The sequence below is a fragment of the Convolutriloba macropyga genome, chromosome 2, assembly GCF_964194025.1.
Source record: "Convolutriloba macropyga chromosome 2, txConMacr16.3, whole genome shotgun sequence".
Taxonomy (NCBI): Eukaryota; Metazoa; Xenacoelomorpha; order Acoela; family Convolutidae; genus Convolutriloba; species Convolutriloba macropyga.
Window position 1 is genome coordinate 24215925 of NC_134469.1, and position 27997 is coordinate 24243921.

At 35.4% G+C, this 27997-nt stretch overlaps 2 protein-coding genes across 3 annotated transcripts in view; one reads left to right on the forward strand and one right to left on the reverse strand.

Annotated features, from left to right (window-relative positions):
- Positions 1 to 27997, reverse strand: part of LOC142358464 (uncharacterized) — a 96830-nt gene that overhangs the window by 57916 nt on the left and 10917 nt on the right. For both annotated transcript variants that reach the window (XM_075409861.1, XM_075409866.1), the window contains exons 7-9: positions 20402 to 20495; positions 20231 to 20329; positions 20067 to 20157 (exon numbers count right to left, since the gene is read on the reverse strand). In XM_075409861.1, the coding sequence (XP_075265976.1) occupies positions 20067 to 20157; positions 20231 to 20329; positions 20402 to 20495 (284 nt within the window). The remainder of the gene's footprint in view (positions 1 to 20066; positions 20158 to 20230; positions 20330 to 20401; positions 20496 to 27997) is intronic.
- Positions 1 to 27997, forward strand: part of LOC142358508 (large ribosomal subunit protein uL23m-like) — a 486669-nt gene that overhangs the window by 19002 nt on the left and 439670 nt on the right. The gene's annotated exons all lie outside the window — the stretch shown is intronic.

The window sequence follows — 27997 nt, forward strand, 5'->3', positions numbered from 1 at the left end:
GTTAATAAAGTCGACAACAAAAATTTGAGTACCTAACGAAGAATTAAGGAATTTAGAAAAAAAATTACTGTCGACTTTATTACACTTCGACTTATTTTACATTAAATTTATCTAATTCACATATAATTACTTATAAAGTTTAAAACATGAACGTCATGAACCTTGTTCAGTTTTGTTTGAAAAAATTTAATAAGTTGAAATGCTGCAAATATTGTGTAAAATCCACACAAATTATCAGTTTTCTGACCTGGTTGTTGTATCATTTTCTGATACTTTTTATTCAAAAATTTGTATTTTGTGATTGGACGAGCCAAAGAATCAGCATAGTAATAAGTTCGATTGAGTCGAGCAATCATTATCCAATGCTCTCCAGCTTCACTGCTCGGAGAAGTGTTGATGATAGCAAAGCTGAATGTGGGTAGCCTTGGAACACAATCTGCTGGAAACGATCCAATATAGCGGTATTTGAGTTCTGGGATTCGTTCAATAATCTGTCTCAGGGAAGTGTTATCCATGACAAACAATTTTTCTCTGCTTTATTTCGCAAGTACCATTAACACACGGATTTCTAACTGTACAGTCAAGCTGAAAAGAGTCATTCTCTTCAAAAAAGCAACAATCATTGGACTTTTTACCTTGCTCTAATAAAACTTTGCTTGTCTTTTTAATCTTGTCAACAGAATTGTTATGGGATTTGGGGTAGAATAAAATAATTATAAAAAAAGTACCAGAAAAATTAGGAGAGGAACGTAAACAAAAAAATTTGAATTAGTTCGCCCCCAGTTAACGTCCATTTTAAGAAATTATTCGGTGAAGAGAATGGCAACTGGGGACGATAATATATAACCCAAAAATGTTCCAATGATGTAGAACCCATAAAAAACTGAAAAAAATATGAAAAAATTTTCGTTAACGCAAAAATCTTCAGACATTTTTAGCAACCGTTCCGAACTGATCAATTTTAACAGTGGACATCCTTTCTCCTAGAACAATTAATTCTGTCACGCTTCTTAGCGGGTGATCGAAAAACATTTCTAATCGGATACTTTCACCGCTGAGCTCAGGATAATGAATATTTTCTCCAGCATCTTGAAGTGAAGTGAGATCAAATACAAGTACGTAATGGTTCTGAAATAGATTATTTGGTAACGCGGGAATCTCTTCGTTAAAATTCATTGCTTTCATTGTTGTTACATATGCCCTACAGTCATTGCTTGTATCAACTGATACTATAGCTCTACCTCCTCGAACAATTCTTAGTTCCCGTAAACCAAATTTCTGATAATGGAAAGGATTTTCTTGAAAATGTCCTGTGAATGCTGAATTTGTGTTCATCGCAATAGCTATTCTTCTGATTGGAGCATTGTTAAAAACATTTTCCTGAATAAACTGGTTCTGTCCTGAAGGAATAATAAATGTGCGTGCAATTGTTTCCATAAAGTTGTAACAGGCAGGTTGATGAGTTAATTGATATTTGATAGTCTGGTGATACACTTCGTTAACAACAACACGTCTTGTAAACAGGGAACAGTCAAGAACTTTAAGGGAGACGTGAGGATTGTAGAAGATTATGAAAAATTGGGTCTTGCACGAATCAATTTCAGTCTAACTTTTGTATTTGGTAGCAGTAACTTTTCACATTGGAACAAATCAATTGCTAATTTACCGTAATAAGTAGTTCCATTTTTCAGCAAAAGTTCTTCCTCTCGATCTATAAAAGGGCTTTTCTCAAAATCGCTGGGTTCTTTTTCAAATTCATATCCATGACAAGCCAAAATACCTTCATCATTTCTTGTGGAAGCGTTAAATTCATTGATAATTAAAGCTTGGTGTCCATAGAGACCATTTGAGTTGTAAACCTGTTGATTGTTCAGATACACCTCACAGTTGGAGAAGAGCGAGTGCAATAAATTGTTGACGTGAGTTAGATATTGTACATCATCATCTGTGAAAGACATTCCCATATCTCCTTTTCCATGTTCGTCTTTTTTCATAAAGTCATCAAACAATCCTTTTGTAAACCAACTTTGATTTGAAGGTGGATATCTCTCATATCAAGATATATGCTTCTATCTGTTTCAAACTCGAACTCAATGCTGCTTTCATCCAATGAAGTACTGGGATAAACTTCTTGAACGTGAGAAGATTCAATTGGTTCCAAAACAGGAATTTTGTCAAAAATCGCCAAGCAAGAGTTCGTAAAGTGACCATAACGAAAGTTGCTATCGTTTGTTGATCTAGTATTCATTTTAGCTTAGAAAAAATATCTCTTCTAATTCGACGACGTCGACTGGTTTTTGGGGGAATTCTTCGAATAATGCGACGTTTCCTAACTTTTCCACCACCGAGCTGTTTACGTAATGTTTTCTTTCCAACATCTGCAGCCACAGATTTGAATTTTTTCTTTCCAGTTAGAACATTTCCAATTTCTGGTGCAGCTATATCAAGCAAATCAGCACCAACTCTTTTTGCTGCTGGGACAACATATCTCCTCAAGAATGGAATAGCTGTCCTCCCAATTGTTTGTGCTAACGCTCCGAATCCTCTTCCCCTCTGTCTTGAATAACCACGAAAATACGGTAAATCACTATCAGCAACCATTTTCTACAAATTTAAATCTAAAAATGATTGTCAGAAGTTTTTCTAAACATTAGTACCGCTCTTGTTACACCAACAGAGTTGAAAGGAACTTTTTCACCATAAGAGTCCCGGAGCTCGAGTTTTATGCTGTGGAATGAGTTTTTTAGAATTTTTTTAAATTGCAAGTTTGGAAAATTTTGATAATTCATGTATTGTCCCGTTGAGATGATATCTCCATTCTTAACTTTTGATATAAACGGAATGCATCGTAAAAGAGCAGCTTTTGTATCACCCACAATATTGTATTCAACAATATCACTATATATCATTAAGGTGTGTATTCGTACAATGTCATAAGGGAACTTGGGAAAATGTGGACCAGCACCACTCATGAAAACACCCATACCATAAACAGCTTCTTCGCATCCAAAGACATGGCAAAGATCGGCACTAAAAATGACAAGTAAAGAGTTCTGATTCGGAAGACTCAAAGATATTCGCTGAGTAATTTTGTTAACGTGTATCTTGATTGGTGTTTTTTCATATTTTTCACGTTCCTGAATTTTTTTGTTCATTTCATTGACAATATCAGAGATCGAGGGGTATAGACCTGGATCAAGTGTGTAATAATCCGATGGTTTTGTATCTGGCGTTGCTTCATCTAGATAGAAGAATTTACCCTCTGTTATGTTTTGGTACAAGGAAGGATACGACAGTTCTGTTATCGCTACCTCCCATTCTCCATCAAGATTAATTTGTTCAGGTAAAAAATTCGTGAACGAACTTAGTGTATTGTTTGGGTAACAATCAAACGACGCATTGGAAACCAACTCAACAGTGAAAGAACTCATCTTTAAATGATACACTTTGAAAGCTCTTGTTCATAAAATTTACCTAGAATTTCATCACCTTGTTCTCCACAAAGGTTATAGGTTGGTGGTTTAAAAGTAGCAACTTTAACAATTTTGAATATTTCATTTGTGAACTGAGATTTATAACCTTTTCTGAATGGAATATCTTTTTTTGATATACGAACATTTTCACCCGCTTTAAAACGTGGTCGATAATATTGGTTAATTGGGTTTCTGTAAAAAATTGACAAAAAGTCTTTGTTTGTTACATTTTTTGGAGCTTTACCTGTTGAGCGATTAAATCTTGTGTTCATAGTTTTGAGAAAGGAATCCATTTTTCTCATGTATTTGTCACCATTTTCTTCCATATAGCGATAAATAATGTTTTTCAGAGATTTTATAGCTCGTTCTGCTACAGCAGCTTTTGTTTCACTTCTAGTAGAGTAAATTTTGATTTTCTTGTTCGTACAAAACTTTCGAAATTCGCCGCTAAACTCTGTTCCCTGATCAACCTTTACTTTCGCTGGCATACTTTTTTACGCAACATTTTTTTGAAAGCTGCAACTGCATCGGTAGAGTACTTTGACTCCATTGGTTTCACACGAACAAAATGAGAAAAGACGTCAACACATACTAATAAATACTTCACTCCATTATTACTATCCGATAATTTATCCATAAAAGCAAGATCGAGACACCAGATCTCATTGATTCGCTTAGCAAATGCTGGTAATCTTTTGAAATGTCGTGTTGCACGACGATACTTTGTGTAGGAATCTTTACTGTGTAGAAAGTAGGCAACTTTCTTTTTGGATAACCCACTTGCCTTTTGCAGATTTTTAATTGATCCATATGCAGCTTTTCCATCTCTATACAGCCTTTGTAGCTTGGCTTTTTCAGATTTTGAAAGGAATCCAGCTCCCTCTGTCTTTTCTTTTGGCATCTTTGTTTATTACTTTTTGCGGATTTATTCCGGTAGCATCAAGTATTGTGTAATATATGTCGGGAAAATCAACGTTCTTTCTTTTTAATGCAAAAATAAAATCTGCGAAAGCTACTTCTGTATCTCTTCCATCTAATAAAATTGTGTCGTTGAGAGATAGCTTGACTCGCGGTGAATTCAAAATTTGATCTACAATTGATTCGTTCTTTAAAGATCTGGTTTTGTTGCTGATTTCCTTGTAATTAGGGTTCAAATGTGTTGGGACAGAAACTGGTTTCTGCTCAAAAGTGTCCAACTTTTTAACTTCTAATTTGAATTTTTGTTCGTAAAGGTGTTGAGGAATCAAAAGAAACTGTTCCATTTCAAGACAATCGATTAATGATAGATGGTGTCAAAATTGATATGAGCTCTATTCCTTTTCGTGAACTTAAAATTGCTCTTCTTTTATTTATTCCGGTTCTTTTTAGCACGAGTTGATGAATTTCGTCTCTGTACTTTATTACGTCTTGTTTTTGTATTTCCTGTAGTTGTCCCCCGAGAAGGTTTACTATGCATTCGTTTAGAAACTGAATGAAATCTTTTGGACAATTTCTTAGGAACGTTTTCTTGAAGTTCTGGGAATACGTTTGGAACGTTATCAGCGTAGAGAGATGTTGTGTGTTCATCGTTCAAAAAAGTAATCTCTTGTTTTGTTTTAGGGAGAAAAAAAATAGTGGGAATAGAACCACTGTTTGTGCAAAATCTAAGAGAGTCGACTGTTTTCGGAGTCAGATCAATGAGTAAGTGACCATACGTGATTGAGGTAGCTTTTGTATACCAATCTTTTAATTGTGATCCTAACCCGAGCTGTTGACTAAAAGTGTTAATCTGGAGAACATCTCTAGGAGACTTGAATAAAACTAAATCAGTATTTTGTAACTCAATATCTCTTCCCAACCTACTCTGATGAAAAAGATTATGCTTTATATATATTGTACTAAGACCTTTGTGTCTTCCAGCTGTCGCGATTTTGACAAATTCTTTCGAGCTTGAGATTTCCTCACAAGAATCATCAAAAATCAGCAAATACTGTGTTCCATTATTGGGTAGACTCTGAATGAACTCAAAGTCAACTCCTTGAATAAAATGAATGTTTTTGGACATTAGACCGTAAAGTGATTGATAATGTTGATAAAAATAGTAAATTTTATCAAAATCGGGTTGAAAAGTTCCAATAATTAGCCAATCATCGATAAGATGAGATTTTCCAGACCCGCTTGGTCCCACCAATGAAATAAAAATGCGTTCCTTAGTAGAAATTATTTTGTTCATAGTTTAGGAGAAGGTAAAATATAACCGACTGTACTAGATAAGATAGCAATCCAAACTGTTGTTTCTTCACAGGTTTCGGCAAGAGTTATTCTTACTATACAGCACGCTAATATTAACAAAAAATTGGGACAAAAAAACCACCAGAGATCTATTACAAGTCTGTCCAAAACATTTCCACGATTGTCGTTCCTGGTTATTATCATCACAGACAAAATTACCTAAATTTAAACCATTATCTGTATGCTCGGTCATTTATACCTTATTTCTAAGGGAAAAACAATTTTTTGAACTGGGAATGCAACTTCTCTCTGATTTCAAAAGTAGTAAAATAAAAATAATAAATTACAAAACGATCACAAATACAAATAAAAATTACAAATAGAAATTACAAACATTATACGTTATCAAAAAAATCCAGAGTCCAAGTTCCGTAAGCATAAGCTTTCTTCTCTGCGCAGTGAAATGTCTTTTTGTGTCGATACGGATAATTGCTACAATCCCAGTCAGTATCCGAGTTATTGAGAAGTTTGGAAACTTTTGGACAACCAAGATCATCTAGATTCTCCACATCTTTACACAAGTAATTTGAGAGAAGATTACACTTCTCTAACCCTTTTGCAAAGTATTCTGTTGTAGGTGAACAATGTTGGTGAATGATTGATGACAACTCAGTGTATTCCAGTTTTCCATTGTTCCAATTAATCCCATGTAAATTTTTAGCGTTCCACTTTGCTTGAAAAGTAGGTTTATAGTCTTTGGGTGGGAGGAAACTGTATCCCAATACAATTCCATCCTTGAAAACACCCAACTCCTTGACAATTTTCCCTTCCAAGCACTCAATATCAAACACAACGAGAGACATTCTTTTTTCTAGGTTGAATTATTACAAAAATGATTAGCAGTCCAGCATTTTGAAAATTTGAGGATGATAAATTTTAATAAAGACACAAAAGATTAACCCAGTTAAATGTCCCAAGAAACATGAGCTTGGAAAATTTGGTAACATGTAACAGTATCCTGGACCTTTGTTTGTAGTTGCTTTAACCGCTCCAGCAGAATCGTGTAGTATAGCATGTAATCGAAAAACTTTCAATCTAGCAAAGAAGAAGTCTAAAAAGGAATTTCCATAACCAATAAGTCCTCCATGAGGAAATTTTTGGTTAATTTCCTCCAAATTTATACTCTCGTCCCAAATTTTACAGGCCGCTAAAAAACAGTTTTTGCGTTTTTCATTTTCGGGAAACATTGAAAGGATGCTTCCGTAACAATTGAATATGTTGACAAGAACGACAATATCCATCAACTTTGCGTTCCTTCATCCATGTCAATGCAAGTTTTCTTAAACTTCTCAATATAAGATAAAAGTGTAGGGAGATGCTCTAGTAAGTTCTCGTACTCTTCTTTTTTCAATTCAATATTTGTCAGAAAACTCCACTGATATCCGTTCCAACGATGTTGTGAAATGGTAACTTGTTGTCTATCTGAACGATATATAAGACTTGTTCTGCGTAATCCGTTGTGAATAACCCACTTAAATTCTGAAATTTGGGACTATGTCCAAATTTTCTAATTTGGGAAAATTTTGGAGCTTCAAGAACAGTATAGGAATATCTTTTAAGTTCGTAATGAATTCTAACGTGAAAAACCTTTGACCTATCTCTGAGACTCAAAAAAATGTTTCTTGAGCAACCAATATCCCAACTCATTCTCAGATCAAAGATTTTTAAAATGAAAAATTTATTGTAGAGAAGACAAAGACATATTACAAAATCACACAACAATTATTATTGAAATGTACATTGTTCAATGTTAGAAAAGTCATTCAAATTTTGAATCAGTTCCTTGAGCTCGTCCAAAGTGTAGCTGACATAAGTCACCTGCTTGAAGTCATTGTTTTCTTTGCGACAAAAGAGCCGAATCTGCACATAAATGGAGGCTGGATTCTCCTGAATGAAAGTCATATATATTCGTCGATTTCGTCCTATGCTGACCTCTCTGACTTTGTGACATCGTTGCAGCACATCCTCCATACATGGGTTCTTATCAAATTGAGTCGGGTGCTCACTCAGTTCCAATTCCCCATTCAGGATATTGTTCTTGAGGAAACAGAATTTCTTGAATTCGTAATCTCCAATTCGAAGTTGTTGGTACTTCTCAAATGTTCCAGAATTATCTTTTTTGAAGACTTGGAAAGTTGGTTCGGAATAATTTTGTCCGTTTTCAAAAATCTGGTACACAGTAAATCTCCCAAATCTTTTTGGGTTAGAACCAAAGTCTATATAAAATGGAACCGAATCAGTTCCAGTTTCAGGTTGAGAATCGGTAAACATAGACGGAGCACTCGAGTAAAACGGAGAGACTTTAGAGAGAGACATTTTATCAACTTAATGTGACAGAGAGAAATTAATTGAATGATTTGACTTGTAATTTTACTTCCTCTATTGTTTCCGATCACCTTTATTTGGTAATGATGTCATTATCCTTCTTTCAATTCCAAATATGGAAAATTCAATTGCGTCATTTTGCAAAAATTCCTTATAAGGAAACTTAGTCAGAAATTTTAAGTTGAGCAAACATTAGAACTAGAGCAGCATATTTATCTTGATGTTTAGCACATCTGTGTTGCATTAGCGAGTAATAGTGTTTGAAATATTTAGAACAAGTAAAACATCGGATTTTTCTGAGTTGCTGTCTCTTGAACTGTGTCATTTTTCAGATGAAATTTTCGCTGCGTTTGAACTGAATTGCGTTATTTCCTTATACGGTAATTTAAAAGAATCACTCCAAAATCACTTTGGTTACAGAATGGCAGCGGTTATGTGTCAAGTTTTACCTGACTTTTATGAAAAAAATTTTGTGAGAAAGCCTTGTTCATTTGCGTATCAGTTAAGGATTATAAACCTTACTTGCTTACTAGTGAATACTCTGTTGCGTCTCACAATTACACTTTTTGTCCTCTGAAAAATTGTTCTTATCACATAGTTGTCATTTCATCTTCCATTAATGAATTACTCCAAAAATTGGATGATTTATCTTTTCAATATCAGACAGTGGACTGCTTATACACCTTATATAAACATCAGTTTTTTGGTTACACAAAGGAAGAAGCAGGACTTGTTTTCACCCAATTGAAGAGAGCGGTACAACATAATTCGGAAAACAAATTTGTTGAAAAACTACCCAGCGTGTCTAAGAAGAGATTGAGTAGAAAAAAGTTCAAAAGACATCTACTGAAAGCTGAGCAAAGAAATGCAAGCACACAAACATTGAGATCATCCTTCTTCGACCGAATTCAGTCACTTAAGAACTCAAAGTATGAGAGTGAATTAATAAAAATTGTTGATTGTTTACTAGATGGTCATGGAATAATTGATAACCCCATGTTGTACTTTGAAGTTAGAAAGTAATAAAGTGTTTGTACTAAAATGTTTTATTATTAGTGTATATTCTAAGAGTCAAAATTTGAAAGCGATTTGTTTGTTAAATGTCGAATTTTCACACAACATTTTTTGTTAAAAGTCAAAAATAGAACCTCAGATTTTTCGTTAAAAATCAAAAAAGTTACCAAACTGTGCGTGCAAAATGTGCAATTTTTTTCTCATTTTTCTTAGTTTTACGGTATGATTTTAAGAAAAAAACAAATTTTAATCATTTTTAAAATGACAAGTTTTGAATCTGTTCTTGCAGCTTAAAAATCGGATTTGTAACAGTAATTTTTTCTTAAAAATCGAATTTTTTCTCGACATTTTTTGTTAAATAGCGAAAATAAATTCGACAATTTTCTTATATATCAAAATTAAATTCGGCATTTTTCTTAATTGTGGAAAAACAAATTTTCAATATTAACCAAGTACCTAAATTATCAAGTAACCTTTCGTGTTAATCTTTTATTCTGGAAAACTTGAAAGAAGTAGTAAAAAAATTATAAAATTGAAAATGTAAATTTAATACGAAACACCCAAATAGTATTCAGAAACTTTATTATTTTTACGAACAAATACAAAATAGTTAACAAAATTGAACATAGAAATCATTCAAAAAGAGTTTCAATAACATATTCTGGTAAGTTCTGAATTTCATTACCGAAACCTCTTTGTCGCTCAATTCTACCAGGTAGTTGAGTTGGTTGAACAGTGACTGGGGTATTAGGTACATCACTCAAAAAGATAGGTTTGTGAGCGGTTCCTTCCTCAATCGAAGGGGTTGTCATCGAGGGTGTAGTTGACATGTCAGTAGATCCATGGTACTGCGCTGGATCAAAGTTTTCCAGATCGTTAAATGACGTGGTGGTACTAGTATCGATACTCAACTCGCTGTTCTCTATTATGAGCTCTTGAAGCTATTTGGAGAAGATTATTTTCCACCTCCGGGCCTGATACCTCACCTACTGTTTGGAATTTGCCCTTCCTCCCAAGGAAATGTGTACTGAATATTTCCAGCTACGTAGTTGGCAGGAAAATCAGATCCATTAACGTGAGGATAGTGGTGTCCACTGACAACAGCAACTTCGTGTCCCATCGCGTGAGTTCCGAGCTGATTCTCTGTGATTGGGACCTGTCCTTGATGATATGTATCAAACTGTTGTCGCTGGTGCTCAATAATGTGCAACACAGTAATGGGTAAAGTGATCAGAGACTCATACAGTCCGTTTGATAAATCTCGAACTCCTATCCGAGCAATATCCTCAGTAAAAGAAAATGAGTACAGAAGGTTATTATTTTGAACGGTGAACTCCATTTTGGAGTAATTGATAGAAGAGATTTCTGTTAGAAAGTGATGAGAATGGATGAAAAGATTCTTGTCGAGAACGTGATAAAAGCAATCAGTGGAGAGAAAGTTATAAAGCAGCAAATTTCCTTTTTAGGAAGGGAACAGGATATATAAATTAGATTTAAACAAAAGTTAGAACTAAAGTAAGTATTTTTAAATAAGAAGAAAGTGAATGTTGGAGCTCGATAGCAGGATAAAATGTTGAGTAGTTAGTATAATGTGAGAAAGTAGTGATGATGTTTTCAGAGAATATGGATCAAATGATAATGTCAAAATCAACAACCTCTTTATATAGTATGCTCTGTCCAATCAGACAACAGCAACCAAAGGTGGAAGATTTTATGAGAAAAAGTGACGTTTAGCTTGAAATTTCTGGACGAACTGAAATTCAAATCCAAATTTGGGTAAAATTTTCTAACGAGGTAGGAAGTGAAGGATACATACAGGTTTCCGACTATGCTTTTACCTAAAACAGTCTATTTAAGTTGAAATGAAGTGACATAATTTACCAAAAAAGTCAAGCTTTGATAAATTTTTTCCAATTCGTCAAACTTCAGATCAATCTCGGAAAATGTTCCATTTTTGGAATCAAATTTCTGTATATATGCGTTAGGTAAACGAATTCGGAACCTGATCAGTACTCCCACTGCATTGTAGTCGTTGTAATAATGGAAGTACAAAGCACTCTGTAGTGAAGAAGTTATTGTTATTGGTTCTGGGAGAGGAACAAAGTTTGTTTGTGAAATATTTCTGTACTGTTCCAATATATCGGGGACGGAGTTCAAAATGAACAACAATTCGTATTTGCTTAAATGCAATTCTGAGGATAAATCGAAAGACTGTTTCGCAATAAACTCCTCATATTCAAATTTTTTAATAGAGAACGTTGCATACTCAAGTCCTTTACTAAATCGGATTATTCTGTTGGATTTTGTGAAAATGTCCAAAAAATTGTAAAAAAAAGTATGAATCTACATCAATTTCGTCAATTTTGTATGAATCAGGTATACCTTCTTTTCTCTTGTAAATCTTCTCCAATATTTGTAAGTGGTTTTTGATCAACATGTTTCACAAATGAGTAAAATTTCACGTATTAATCTATTAAAATAAAAAAATGTTAAAAGAGAGAATGAGATAAGCAAAACGATATCATTAACTTTTACAACAAGTTTCTTAATACTAAAATTTGATTGGTTTGTAGTTTGTAATATAATCACGTTAACGTCAATTGTGTATAAGTTATCTTCAATTAAAGTAGGAGTTTTCTTCTCTAATGTTTTAATATTATTGTAAAAACACATTTAGTGTTTTATCGATGAATTTACAAAATTAGTTTGTTTACAATAATATTTGTATTCTCTAAGTGAGCAAACATCTGACAGATAGATTTTGTTAAGAAGTCTTTTTTGGGATGAATAGTATTGTTTTGTAAAAAAAGTAACACAAATCAGCAATATGACATATAAATATAACTTAAGATTTCCGATTTTCCTCCAAGGAATAAGGTTACACATTTTGGATGTTTTCTGGATTTAAATACAAGGTAGAATGTAACACTGTGACTACTTCGTAGGAAGTTCTTGAACTTTCGTATTGCGTAATGTTACTAAAAATAGAAATTACGTCATTTCCTTATATGGAAATAATTAGTCATAAAAGTTATTCTAACTAAAAAACCAAAAATTGTATTCATTCTCATTTTGTTATCAGATACAGTTGCTCGGCAATTTACTTGAAATTTATTCAATTTATTTTCGATCACAACAATACAATGCCTTCTCTTGATAGAAATCTACCTGTCAAATGCGCAAAGTGCGAGAAAATGGTTGTCAAGCAGCAAATGGCTCGACACAAAAAACCGTGTGATAGTGGGACTTTAAAATGTCCCAAGTGTCCACATTTCTACACAAAGAGGAAAGAGGACTTGAACTACCACCTTGCTAAGCACCACGCTCCTCAAGAAAAGAAGCTTAGTACAGTGTGCACTATATGCTTGGAAGAATTTCCAAGTTTATATTCTCTTCAACAACATAAGAGACGGAAACACGGAACATCGACCAAAGTTGGAACCAAATCCAGCGGAAGCTTGAAAGAAGTACTAGAATCGGAAGAATTGGATAGGAACAACGAACAGTTACAGCAGGAACTTAGTGCCTGTCAACACTTCTTTGACAATACTGAGATGGAAAATGGGAGACACAGAGTATTCAATTTTAAATTGTCGAGACTTGATCCCAGCGAAATTAATGAAAAACTGAAGGAAGTGTTTGAAAAGCTTAACTGTGCTGCAAAAAAAAATTTATCCCTGGGATTTATTTTACGAAATGTTGACACAGACAAATACCGATACTTTTATGCTCATGAGAACAACACGTTCTTTGAGAAGTCTCATTTACTTTGTTCTAAGGGAGACTTAGTCTCACTTCAGGATAGAGTAGAGAAATTGGATTTGATTGAGACTTGTGCTCAAGAAAGGGTAAACACAAAATGGCGGTATGCACTAACTACGAATGTAACAGTTTTCTGTGCTCTTCTCAACAATATCCCAATGGGATGTTTAGATGCTGTTATACCTGAACAGTTGTTGAGAAGCGATGTAAATTGTCGTGTTACGAATGGATACCGAGAAACCTACAAGGACTACCTTTGCTTGTTTAGAGCTCTGGCTGTTCACTTGTATGGATCAGCTGAGCTGGAAACAAACGCAGCTAAGTTGTTCAGTGACTTTCTCCACGAGTCTGGTCATGACGCAATTAACTTTAGAGGAGTGTCAATGGATCACCTTGTGTTTGTTGAAAACGCTATAAAACACAACATTTTCATTTGACATTGACATTGAGGACGGGGATTTTGTAGGTGAACTTGCCAGAAGAAGTATTGAGATGTACGAGAACAACATTAATCTACTGCGCTACAACAACCACATTTGCTATGTTGATGATATCAACACGTTCTTCAAACGATTCCACTGTCCTAAGTGTGATACCTTTATTAAGCGTGCTGGTAATTTCCACCGTCACGTGAAATCTTGTAAAGATAGGATACAGCACATTTATCCGAAGAGTGTTTACACTTTGAGAGAAACTTTGTTCGATAAACTTGACGGTTTTGGAATTGGATATGAGGAAGAACAAAAACTGTTCAAAAACTTGGCTGTATTTGACTTCGAATCAATCTGCGTTCCATCTAATGAACTAAAAGATACCAATACAACTACTTGGATAGGAAAACATGAACCAATATCTGCGTCAATTTCCTCTAATTTATTATAAGAACCTATTTTCCTTTGCAACAGAGACCCGAGGACACTGATTGTATCTTTTGTTGAAGCATTAGAAGAACTAGCTAGCCGAAGTAAAGCAGAAATGTTGCAAAAATTTTCCTCAATTGAAAATGCAATTAAAAACAGAGTAAGTTCTATTTTCGAGAAGCTAAATGGAAGGAAAGATGAGAGTACTCCAATGTTTGAATTTCAATATATCGAAGAAGAAGAAATTGATATGTCGACTCAATTCCTCCAAATTCAGAAAAATCAACTTCTCAAACTACAACAACATTTTGAACGTTATGTCAGCATTATACCTGTATTTGGATTCAACAGCGGGAAATATGATCTGAATCTTATCAAGTCTTATTTACTACCCTACCTCAATCACGAGCGCGATATTCAACTAACGGTTATTAAGAAAGCTAATCATTTTTTATCCTTTAAATTTGGTGATGTTCAGTTTCTCGATATTCTAAACTTTCTTGGCGGAGCAACATCACTAGATTCGTTCCTCAAAGCTTACAAGACAAATGAGACCAAAGGATTTTTCCCTTATGAATGGTTCGACTCACCAAACAAATTGGATGTAACTTTTCTTCCCCCTTACGAATGTTTCTTTAGTAAGTTGAGAGATCACAATCCCTTGGAAAAAGAATTTACGGATTTCACAAAATTGTTGAATAGTGGACTTTCCCAACAGGAGGCTTTGAAAAAACTTAGGTTGAAGGTAGTGCCCCCCTCGGGATTCGACAACTACAATTACCTGGAAATTGTGTGGGAGCACGAACAAATGACAACTTTTCAAGACTTTGTCAGGTGGTATAATAACAAAGATGTTGTCCCGACACTAGAAGCGATGCAGAAAATGATGGAATTCTATCATAACAAAGGATTGATATGTTAAAACTGGGTTGCACACTACCTAATTTAGCAAACAATTGTCTACACAAATCAACTAATAGCAAATTCTATCCTTTCGTTGAAGCAGACAAAGATTTACATGATAAAATACGCGAAGATATGACCGGTGGTCCCTCTATTGTGTTTACAAGAAAAGCGATTGTGGATCAAACCTATATTCGAAACACAGAAAACATTTGCAAATCAATTGTGGGTATAGACGCCAGTCAACTTTACCCCTTCTCAATGTGTCAAGAAATGCCCACTGGGCTTTACACTAGATGGGAGTTTGATTCAGACTCTCAGAAGTTTAAAGCTAGACAAAATAAATCGAGGAAATTTGAGAACATGGTTATGTCTTACCTACAATCTCAGCGTCCTAACTGCACTATTGAAAGCTACTACACAACTGGAACTCAGAAAAAGATTGTTTTAATGTAGACGGATTTTGTGCTCACTGTAAAACTATTTTTGAAGCAATGGGTTGTTACTTTCACTTTTGTGCATGTCAGGAAGCAAGAGCAAGCATGTCAGAGGAAGAGACTCAGAAAGGATTAAAGAAACGGGAATACGTTGAACTAAGACGAGACTATTTGCGAAACAAAGGATATAAAGTTGTTGAGATATGGGAATGTAACTGGTGGGAAACTGTCAAAGGTGATGAATCTGTGAAAATTCACGTGAGAAACAATTTCCCATTCAAGCTACCTCTGACTCAAGAATCTCTACTTACAAAGATAAGAGAAGATAAACTATTTGGTTACGTTCAGTGTGATCTCGAAGTTCCAGATGGGTTAAAATACAAGTTCTCGAACTTTCCACCAATCTTTAAAAACTTTAATGTTAGTCGAGCAGATATTGGTGATTATATGAGGGATTATGCAATTGATAACGATTTACTCAAGCAACCGCAACGCATGTTAATTTCAAGCTTCAAGTTGGAGAATGGAACAGTCATAACACCTTTACTCAATTTTTACCTTAGTCTTGGGCTAAAATGCACCAAAATTTATCGCTTCGTTCAGTACACACCCAAAAAATGCTTCAACAATTTTGTCCAATCGGTTGTTGATGCTAGAAGAGTTGGAGATGAAAATCCTGAATCAAGCGTTGTAGCAGAAACAATGAAATTGTTAGGGAATAGTTCCTATGGTTACCAAATCACGGACAGAAGCAGACATACAGAGACAAAATACTTGAACGATGAAAAGACACACAAAGCTATCAACGGGAAATTGTTTAAGAGACTTAACAGTGTGTCAAAAGAACTATACGAAGTTGAACTTGTAAAATCAAAAATTGAGCACCGTGAACCGATAATAGTCGGCTTTTTTATACTTCAGTACGCAAAATTACGTATGTTGGAGCTTTATTACAATTTTTTTGATAAATTTTGCGATGTCGACACGTTCGAAGAGTTAGAAATGGACACTGACTCCTTATACTTAGCTCTAGCGCACGATAATTTGTACGATTGCATTCGTCCATCTAAAAAAGCAGATTGGGAAACTCTGAGGGAACACGATTGTGATGATTCTTTCAAAGCTGATGCTGTACAAAATTTCTTCCCTAGAACTTGTTGTGATAAACATAAAAAGCACGATAAGCGTGAACCAGGTCTGTTCAAGGAAGAATTTAGATGTACTGAAATGATTTGTCTCTGTAGCAAAACATATTGTTGCTACGATGCCAAATCGGATAAGTACAAATTCAGCAGCAAAGGACTGAACAAACGAACATTGGAAGAGACCGGAGATGGACCATTGGAAAAATATCGGCGAGTGATGGAAGAAATCATCAATTTAACATCTACAAATAGAGGATTTCGGACAATCAACCACTGCGTCGCTACCTATGAACAAACAAAGAAAGGACTCTCATATTTTTATCCTAAACGAAAAGTGTTATCTGATGGAATTCATACTGTACCCCTGAACTTGTAATTTATTTAATCAATTTTCATATTTTGAGCGCTCTCTGTTGTGTTTAAAATTACTTATAATGTAATTGATTAATACTGTGTCTGTCTTTTTGTACCTTCATAATTCATTCTTTTAAAAATTTTCAATTTTCTCAATTTTAGTGGATATAACTGACCTTAATACATTGCGGCGGCTATACCTAATCTTAATACATTGCGGCGGCTATACCTAATCTTAATACACTGCGGCGGCTATACCTAATCTTAATACATTGCGGCGGCTATACCTAATCTTAATAAATTGCGGCGGCTATACCTAATCTTAATACATTGCGGCGGCTATACCTAATCTTAATACATTGCGGCGGCTATACCTAATCTTAATACATTGCGGCGGCTATACCTAATCTTAATACATTGCGGTGGCTATACCTAATCTTAATACATTGCGGCGGCTATACCTAATCCTAATACATTGCGGCGGCTATACCTAATCTTAATACATTGCGGCGGCTATACCTGATCTTAATACATTGCGGCGGCTATACCTAATCTTAATACATTGCGGCGGCTATACCTACTCTTAATACATTGCGGCGGCTATACCTAATCTTAATACATTGCGGCGGCTATACCTAATCTTAATACATTGCGGCGGCTATACCTAATCTTAATACATTGCGGCGGCTATACCTAATCTTAATACATTGCGGCGGCTATACCTAATCTTAATACATTGCGGCGGCTTTACCTAGTCTTAATACATTGCGGCGGCTATACCTAATCTTAATACATTGCGGCGGCTATACCTAATCTTAATACATTGCGGCGGCTATACCTAATCTTAATACATTGCGGCGGCTATACCTAATCTTAATACATTGCGGCGGCTATACCTAATCTTAATACATTGCGGCGGCTATACCTAATCTTAATACATTGCGGCGGCTATACCTAATCTTAATACATTGCGGCGGCTATACCTAATCTTAATACATTGCTGTGGTTAAACCAAAAAATGTTGAAATTTACTGCGAGGGAAATTATCCGTTAATGCGCGCTGCCTGTACAATTCCCCGCCTGTACGTACGCGCTGGCTGTTTAATTCCCTGCGCGCTGCATGTATATTTAATCCCTAAATGACCTCTAAAATCACATGACAAGTGGCTCCGGAAAATCACCCTGGTCTGCTCCTGCCTTACTACTCACCCCCTGGAATACCCCTAGATTTATCCCCAATCTTAATACATTGCGGAGGATTTTCCTAATCTTAATACGTGGCGGCCGCTATAACTAATCTTAATACGTGGCGGCCGCTATAACTAATCTTAATACGTGGCGGCCGCTATAACTAATCTTAATACGTGGCGCCGCTATAACCTATCTTAATACATGTAACCTATACCCTATCTTAATACATTAGTGTAGACCCTCTCTCAAAAATTACTCCTATACCCTATCTTAAAGCATGGGGTCTACACCCCCCCCCCCCCCGGGAGCCTTGCTCACCCTATTACTACTTGCGTGTGCGTGCGTGCGTGTGTGTGCGTGCGCGCGCGTGTGCGTGTGCGTGCGTGAGTGTGTGCGTGCGTGTGTGTGCGTGCGTGCGTATGTGCGCGTGTGTGCGTGTGTGTGTGTGTGTGTGTGTGTGTGCGTGTGTGTGTGCGCGCGCGTGAACGAGGAAACTAATTTACCCAATGCAAATAACAAAAAAACATTATCAGGTTCTTAAAACACAAAAATAGAGAACTGGCAAGCTGTTCTCAGCCATTCAATCAAATCAACTTGAACTGAACTTAGGATCCTACGATAGTTTTTGCCCAGCCTCAATTAGTTCATTTTACAGGCTAGCGAGAGGTAATAGGCAGCTTTGGTTGTTTCATGTACTCTTTAAATTTTATTCAATTTTGATGACACCAAATCTTTGGCGCAAAAAGACTGCGGCCAAAAACAAACATTTTACTGCACAGATAATTAGTGCACAGAATATTTCACTTGTTTAAGCAGTTTTTCCTTAAATTTTAATCAACTCTCTTTGTGACAACCGGGGGCCAATTTAAATAAGGGGAGTATTATAGACATTTTTATGTGTGCCAAAAGACCGACTTCACAAGGGTTCCATCCCGCGACCTCCAGGATAGCAGTCTGACATCTTAACCAATAAGCTAAAACGGCTTTGATCTTAAACTACTCACAATTGCTTTTATAGACTGAGCGGTAAAAGTAAGTTAGCACCCTCTATTTTTACAAAGTAAAAAATCAATTTATGAGGAAATATTACTCGAAATAAATTTTTGAATACAATTTCTAAAACACTGATCCCCTGTACTAGCCAACCTATGCAATTCGGAAAAACCACAAAGTTCACTTACCCGAAATTCCAATGTAAAGTTGAACCTCATCGAAGTTTCACAGTAAAAAGAACGTTGTCACAAAATGTGATATGCTTTCATATATGTTCAACTACGCCTAAGTTTGCTCTTGTGTTAAAAATTAGAAACTATTTGAATAAATTTTGATATTGTGACAACTATCTTTACTGTGAAACATCGATGAAGTTCATCAACTTTACCATGAGATTTCTTTTAAGTGAACGCTGTGGTTTATCTGAATTTCATAGGTAGGCTAGCTTAGGGGATGAGCGGTGTTAAAACTGCATTGAAAACTTGATGCACAATTTATTTAAATATTTTTTCTCTCTCTAATGTTTAACACAAGAGCGAACTTGGCCGTAGTTGAACAAATATGAAAATATATCACATCTTGTGACAACTTTCTCTTTACTGTGAAACATGATGAGGTTCAACTTTACATTGGGATTTCTGGTAAGAGAACGTTGGTTCATCTAAATTTTATAGGTAGGCGCGAGGACTAGTGTACGGGAATCAATGGTCTAAAAATTGCATTCAAAATGTGATTTTAAGTTAGAGTAATATTGCCTCAAAATTTTACTTCATGAAAAAGAGGGCGCTAGCTTAGTTCTGCCGTTCAGAATATTAGCAACAAACAATGAGAGCGATTGAGATCACTCTAAAATGAAGAAGTGAATCGTGAAAAGGTCACGTGAGAAGTCTCTGAATGTTCTCGAACAATTGCGCAAAACACGGTCAAGCAAAAAAAAATTGCATAAAAAAGACCAACACGTTTGCAATTGTTTCAACCTTTGTTCGAGAGCAATTAAAAACATTACCATACGGTTGCTATTACACTCTCCAAGTTATTTAGCAACTCGGCATCGTCTCATTTTTAGTAACTTCTTGATGGCTATTAACAATTCGGATCTATTCTGTTTCAGTCACCGCTTAGCATAAACCTTTTATGACCCCCAGGCACACGTGCTATGTTGTTACATAGTAACGTGCTATATATTAACATATAATTTGTAACTGGGGGTCATAAAAACACTGAGGGGCGAAACAGAATAGATCCAACAATTCTATAGGTTAATACTCATGACTCGTTTGCACATGCTTGATCGGCAAGATATTTAGGTGCAAAAGCTTGCAGAAGAGAATGGTTTACCTGTAAGTGAACATGTTGGCCTGACTTCTCTCCCACTTTTTGATTGCCCCGTCAAAACCACCACTGAAGATCAAAATTGGCTCTTTGCGAGCTAAACACTCAGCTGTGTACGTTACAGAGAAATATAATAAAAACTAGGGCGGAAATTATCAAGTTGTACTTACTGTAAGACAAACTAAGAACTGGCGAATTGTTCTTAAGAATTCCAACACAACCATTGGGATTGAACTTCCATACGATCAAATGTCTGCGTACATTCGAGGCTAAAATGGCAAACAATTTGCAATTATTGACAAGAACAATTTAAGCAGTACAATATAAGGTTGTTAACTTACCGACAGCTACATTTAACTGTGGGAAGAAATCCAGTTTTGTGAGTTTTTGCTTCGGGTAGTCATTTTTGTACTCTACTTCCACATAGTCAGTCACCTAATCGAAAGAAACTTCAATTTATCCAAAATGACGACCGTTTTTGTTACTTGATTCCTCGTGATACATTAATTTTTTTTACAAAATTTAAAATAACAACAAATAATAACAAGACATCTTCTTATTGTGGATCAGTGTTGCCACCATTACTGTATAGTACCTATCACTAACCTTCAGTTTAAAATATGATCACACTTTATCGAATATTTTACAGCTATAACAAGATCATACTTTATATCTAATTAGCAGGCCCGCAAAACCACAAAAAGAAAATCATTTATATGAATAGAAGTTTACTAAGTATACTAAAACTGCTAGAAACTTAGTTTCGTGTCATTTTTTTGGATAACGGTTATAGAAAGATATTTCAAACTTCAGATTAGCAGTCCTCCATCTTACCAGCTGCGCTATAACCAATACAAACCTCCGTTTCTCACAATCGTTTTTATCAAAAAAACAGATTTCAGATTCAGAGCAACTGAGATCACGCAAAAATCAAAAGGTGAAGCGTGATAAACTTAGTTGGAAGCTAAGAATGTTCTAGAATAGCGCAAAATTACCAGTCATACTTCCTACCAACTGCGCGATTACCACTACAAACCACCGTTTCTCACAATCACTTTTATCTTACCAACAAACATACTTCAGATTGAGAGCATCTGAGATAACGCAAACATCGAAAAGTAAAGCAAGAAAAATTTAACTGAAAGCTCTAGAATAGAGCAGAATCTGTACGGCTAAAACGTTGCAGAAAAACACGTTTAAAACAAGAACTTCAAACTTAGTTCGGGAGCAATTAAAAAAACACGTAGTACCCAGGACAGTAAATCTTCTCTCTTGGCGAGCATACTTTCAAGCTCTCTAGCCTCGTGGTAACTGCACCAGACTAACAGTCTCTTATCCCAGGTTCGGCTCTCACCCATCTACTTTGGGCCTTTTAGTTCATTGGACTCTCTCGACATGGTCGCATAACCATGCTGATCAATGCGGCTCTTAAAGATGCACTTCGAGAGGCCCGTTTAACATGCAAAAATTTTGTCCAAATTTAGAGCTCTCGCGTTTCATATATAGGATTAGCATTTTTCTTTCTAACACACACACACACACACACACACACACACACACACACACACACACACACACACACACACACACACACGCACACAAAGGAACATAAAACAACTCAGCGTCGCAAGAATTACTCTCGAACAACAGGCGGAATTGTTATGATTAGAAATTTTCATGTCTACAAAAAGAAGGGTACCCGACACGGTTTTGAACCCTCGACCCTCAGATTAGCAGTCATTCATCTTACCAACTGCGCTATAACGACTACATACCACCGTTTCTCACGATCGCTTTTATCGTATCAATAAATATATTTCAGATTGAAAACATTTGAGCTCACGAAAAAATCATAAAGTAAAGCGTGAAAAACTTAGTTGAAAGCTAAGAGTGTTCTAGAATAGCGCAGAATCTGTACAGCAAAAACTTTGCAGAAAATCATACTTTTACAAAAAGATTTTCAAATTCAATTTGGGAGCAATTAAAAACACATAATATCCAGGACAGTAAAAGCTCCCACTGAGCGAGGATACTTTCAAGCCCTTTTAGCCTTGTGGTAACTGCACCTGACTAACAGTCTTTTGTCCCAGGTTCGGTTCTCACTCATCTACTTTGAGCGTTTTAGGTCATTGACCTCTTCCAATATGTTCGCATAACTATGCTGCTCAATGCGACACTTAAACATGCGCTTCGAGAGGCTCCTTAAACATGCAAAAATTTTGTCCCATTTTAGAGCTCACGCGTTTAATATATAGGATATTTTAACTTAGTAACGAAAAAGTTGTTACTTTATTCTTTATCGACAGGAGGAAGGGAATTTTGTTTCAACCCAGAATAAATGGTGGTTAGGAACTTGGTGTCAGCTCGAATTATTCTACGGAGACATCATTTAACAGATATCTTTTACGGAGACATCATTTTACAAAAAGCTCTTGAAAAAAATGCTACAACAGTAAAAAAACATAACCGACTAACGTCGGGCGAATTGCTCTCAAACGACCGGCGAGCGGTTGGCTTCGTCAGTACCTAGTCAATGATTAGTGGGGATAGATTTAGCTTGATTGAAGGGGCCTGAGATTAGGGTAATAGACGATGACATCACGCCATATAACAGCCGCATCAACAAAAGAATTAAGGAGAGAGAGAGAGAGAGAGAGAGAGAGAGATTAAACGTGAGCGAGAAGGAAACAAACTCCAGCTAACACAGAGAGAGCGCAAGAGAGCTAGAAATTTTTCCATGATGAGATTCGACTCTACAACTTCAAGTTTTCGAAACTTGTTAGTAACTAAGTCATATAGAAAAAAAAACTTAAAGTGCAAAATTCCAAAGAAAAGTTTTCGCATTTCGCAGTAAAGAACATGTTCAAAAACATTTTTTGTTTCTGGATTTTTTTCATGTAATCCATCTGCAAGGCTTGAAAAGCTTCGTTGGCCAGTAGTGATCGTTAAACTCAGAAAAAGACAAAAATATTCAAAAATTTTTTAGAACAATTGCAAATTTTAACAAAAACCTTGCAAAAACTCGTGATAATAATATCTTCAGAACACCATTCCATTGTCTCAAGATACCATCTAGTATGCCTATTTCCAGCCTTAAACAGTTTCACTGGCTCATAAGGATCCATACACTTGGAACATGATAAATTTTCAAAAAATTTTCAAATTAAAATTTATCAAAAAATTTCTAAAACTCGAGTCATTAAATTAATGATAACCAATCCATTAACTCTAGAAACTAAGCAGCAGCTTAGTTGCAAACCTTGAAGGAGGCTTCTTGGCTCTTGAGGCTGGAAAAACCTCAAAAAATGACAATTTCAAAAAAAAGTGCCGAAAATTTTTCAAAAAAATGCTAAAACTCGTTAAATGTTAAAATGTTTAAAAACACTCCATTGCACCTAGAAACTATACAATAACTTGTTATCAAACTCTAGAGGAGGTTCCTTGGCTCTTGAAGCTAGATCAACCTATAAAATCACAAGAATTGTCAAAAAAAATTGAAAAAATTGCAAGTTTTATAAATCAAATCGATAAAAATGTGATATTAAAAAGTTGAAAACCATTCCATTACCACTAAAAACTATGCAGCCACATATTATCAAAACCTCAAACAGGCTTTCTGAACCCTGAGGCTGAAAAATATTTAATGACAATAAATGTTAAAAAAAAATAAAAAAATGCTATCTTTTTCAAAAAATTTATAAAATTCGTGATGTTAAATTCTTGAAAAAAAATTCCATAACGTCTAGAAACTATACAGTAACCTATCATCGAACCCTAGAGGAGGCTCCTTGGCTCTTGATGCTGGATAAACCTAAAAACCGACAAAAATTTTCATAAACCTTGAAAAAATTTGCAATAGTGGGGGGGGGGGGGGTCTTCAACCTCTAAGAACCGCTCTTCACACCATAATTATAAGTCTCCAAAACAGTTTGAGCTGAAACAGAGCTGAAAGCTGAAAGGCTCTAAGAGCACTTAATGCCCGCTGGGCGCTACCTGTTTATCCCGTTTTTGAGGACGAAAAGTCAAAAGCGTCAGACGAAAAATCGGTCAAGCGAAAAATCGCATAAAAAAGACCGACAGGACTAATATAATTGCCACAAACTTCGTTTGAGAGCAATTAAAAACAATACCTTTCTCCGATTTACATTTCTCGGAGAATTGATTGAACTTGGAGTTATCCTTTTAATTCCAACCTTTTCATGCTTCATAAATGCTTATATTAGAAAATTTATATTATACGCCAAGGATCTGCATTAGATATTTTAAGAACTGATATCATATTTTGAAAAACGTTGCCTAAAAATCCAGCATGTTTATGAGGAAAACCCTTTCTATTTACTTGGCTTACGAACTTTCTGTCAATAAATAAGCTATAACTCGTTGACTTTGATATTAATGCAAACGTTGTGGCAGCCGTTATTTGATTAACGATCGAAATGCTGACAGGAATACTTTATTTATATCTGAATTTTTAATCATCTAGATACTTTTGATGTCAAGGTATTGAAAAACCATAACCCCAATCAAAAGAGCAAGAACGCCAGAAAAAAGAACGTGACATCTAATACAAATCTTGAAAAACAAAAAACACCAGCAGAGGCAAACAACAAAAACGCAAAAGTTGAAAACACTTTAAAATAATACAAGTTCTCCTAAATTAGTTTGTTTAATCAGAAGCAATTTAGTGCTCTGTAACTCAGCACAAGAATTCAGCTGCAAATTAAAAAAAATGGACACCGTGTAATATAAACACGGGAATGAAAACCAAATTGAAAAATCAAAAAATGATTAAAATTTGTCTAAACTATCTTGACACTTTTGTCCAAAAACGCCTTGTTTTCCAAATGCAACGAAAACATTAAATCTTAGGCTACCGAAAACATTGATGGACATATGGTACTTAAATATAGGCAATTGTTTTCAAACAAAAACGAAAAAATTAGCAAACATTACTTTCTTAATAAGCTGCTAAGTTTTGTTAGGTAAATGCATTTGAACATTTTCTGGTCACCGAGGTCTGAGAAAATTTCTCAGCTGAAGTCGGCATCAGCAATAGATGCAAATGATTAAATTCAAGTACAGTTGACGTTTTATTGCACAGGCACTAGACTAACAACAACCGACCTCGATCAAGGACCACGCTGACAAAGAAACTTAAAATTTGGACACAATTTGTACAGAAAAATGCACCAATTGGGCTCAAAAACTTGAAGCAATGATCTTTTCACATTGAGTTTAGGCCTTCCCAGTCAGCAACTTTAGCAAACATAGCTGGCCGATAGCGAAGAAATAGCCGCAATAGCTCCGTAGATCTGCAGTCTCAAAAAACATTAAGACAGACCCAGAAAACTACTAATTTCATTTAAGGATGAGATGTTATATTTTGATTAGGGATCTGTATCAGTTATTGCTGCCTCTATTAGCAGCTCTCAAATAACCTTCATTTAGAGTGACACAAATAAAACATACCCGGCAGATTGCCGGAAAATAGCCGCTGTTGATTCCCATAACTCTATTGGAATTGAAAGAAAAGAAAACATCAACAAAAATTGATTTGTATAAAAACATTTTTAGGTGCAATTTATTTTGATGTCATTTCGTAATTGAACACACTCCTGTCTCTCAGTGAGAGGCTACAGGGTCTAGTATCAATACCAATAAGCATTATAGATAGTAACTAAAACTTATGAGAACAAAGTTCAAGTACCGGGCATTAAAAATGGGCTTTATGGGTTTATCCCCTTTCTATTTCTGACTTTAATTTTTGTATACTGACTCTCTTCATTTTGAATATCTTTGCTGAGCAGCTGCTGTTTAAAAGGACTTTGAGCGGAATGACAGAAGAGTGAAACTAGCCTAGTGAAGTCAAAAAGATTACACGCAAAATGTCGAAAAAGCGGCAAAATGGTTAGAGCGAAAAAAAGTTCGACGAAATAAAAAAAATAGGAGCGCTATAATAGCCGGCTGAGAAGATGAGGGCGGCTATTAAAAAAAGTTTCGGCGCACTTTTCATTTGACTTTTAGTATTAAATTGCAGCCAATTGAGTTCAGCTGCTTGAAATTGAGATTGAGAGAATTTTAGATCACGCGAAATGCAAAAAGTCAAGGGCGTAAGAGTCACTCGAAAAGTCAAAATTGTCAAGCGAAAATTTTGCATTAAAAAACATAGCCGGTAGAATACCGGAAACGACTCGAATCGTCATGCAAAATAATCTCAACCCTAACTTGGACAAAATCAGAATATCGAAAAAAAACACTAGAAATAACAAAAATAGTAGATCAATATAACATAAAAAGCGTTAAATTTTTTTCATTTCAGGGGTGTGGGTAGGTACGTTTGGGGGAGGGGGGGTAAGGTACGTGGCGGGTGGGGGTAGTTTTTTTTTGGGGGGGGGGGGGGGGCGGGATAGGTAGATAAATGGGATCAAATTCTCAAATTGACCTCTTCACCTTGAATTACAGACTGTTACCAATTGCTATACATTACAAACTAAGCTATTGTTAAAGTCCAATGATCGAAAACAGAAGTCAACAATCAAAAACGGAGGCAAAAATTTCGGCGCACTTTTCATTTGACTTTTAGTATTAAATTGCAGCCAAGTGAGTTCAGCTGCTTGAAATTGTGATTGAGAGAGAATTTTAGAACACGCGAAACGCAAAAATTTAAGGGCGTAAAAGTCACTCGAAAAGTCAAAATTTTCAAGCAAAAATTTTGCATAATAAAGACACACGTTTACAAAAATTGCTATGAACTTCGTTCAAGAGCAATTAATAAATACTATAGCCTATTCAAACCTCTAAAACGAAAAAAAAACAGTTCAAAACAGAAAACTGCTTGAAAAAGCTGCGCGTGAATAAAAAATTCACGCCTCAATACAAAATTTTTACAAAATTTATCACGGCTCAATTTGCAGCCCTAAAAATTGGCAGCAACATAACCGGCTAACGTTGGGATAATTGGTCTCAAAACGACCCGCGAGCGGTTGGCTTCGTCAGTAGCCAGCCACGGTTTATTGAAGCTAGCGCTAGCTTGATTCGACTCTGCAACCTTTAGTTTTCTAGCTTTATTAGTAAACAAATCAAATAGAAAACTAATATTTAAAAAATTTGCAAAACATTGGAAAACTTAAAAGAAAAGCTTCCAGATTTCGCAGTGAAGATGTTCAAAACTATTTTTTCTCTCCTGAGTTATGTCAGGTAACCCATCTGCAAGACTTGAAAAACTTCGTTGGCCAGTAATGATAGTTAAACTCAGAAAAGGACAAAAACAATGAAATTTTGAAAACAATCACAAATTTTAACAAAATCTTGCTGAAAGTCAAGACATTAAATTCTTCAAAACTATTTCATTGTCTCAAGAGGCTATCCATTATAACTATTTCTAGCTTTAAATAAATTCACTGGCTCAAAAAGATCCATAAACTTGGAACAAGATAATTGTCCGAAAATTAAAAATTAAATTTTATCAAAAAAATCTAAAGCTGGAGTCATTAAAATATTGATAACAATTCCCTGAATCTAAAAACTATGCAACAGCTTATCATGCAGCCTAAGAGGAGGTCCCTAGGACTCTGGTGCCGGAAAAAAAACGATAAAAAAGTCAAAAACGATTGAAAATTGAAAAAATTGCAAATAATTTTAGAAATTTCTGATCTTAAAATCTTGAAAAACCTTCCGTTACATCTAGAAGCCACACAGTCCCCTATGCTCAAACTCTAGAGAAGTTTTGTTGCTGTTGAAATGACAAAATTAAAAAAAAGAAGTTGCAGAAACTTGCTAAAATTTGTGATAAAAGCTGTAACTAATCCACTGTCAGCAAACATTTTCAATAACTCATTATCAAAACCTAACGGAGATTTTCAGTTAGGCTGAAAAACCTGAAAAAATGACATTAATGACATATAAACTGACAATAGCGATAATAAACAGACAATAAA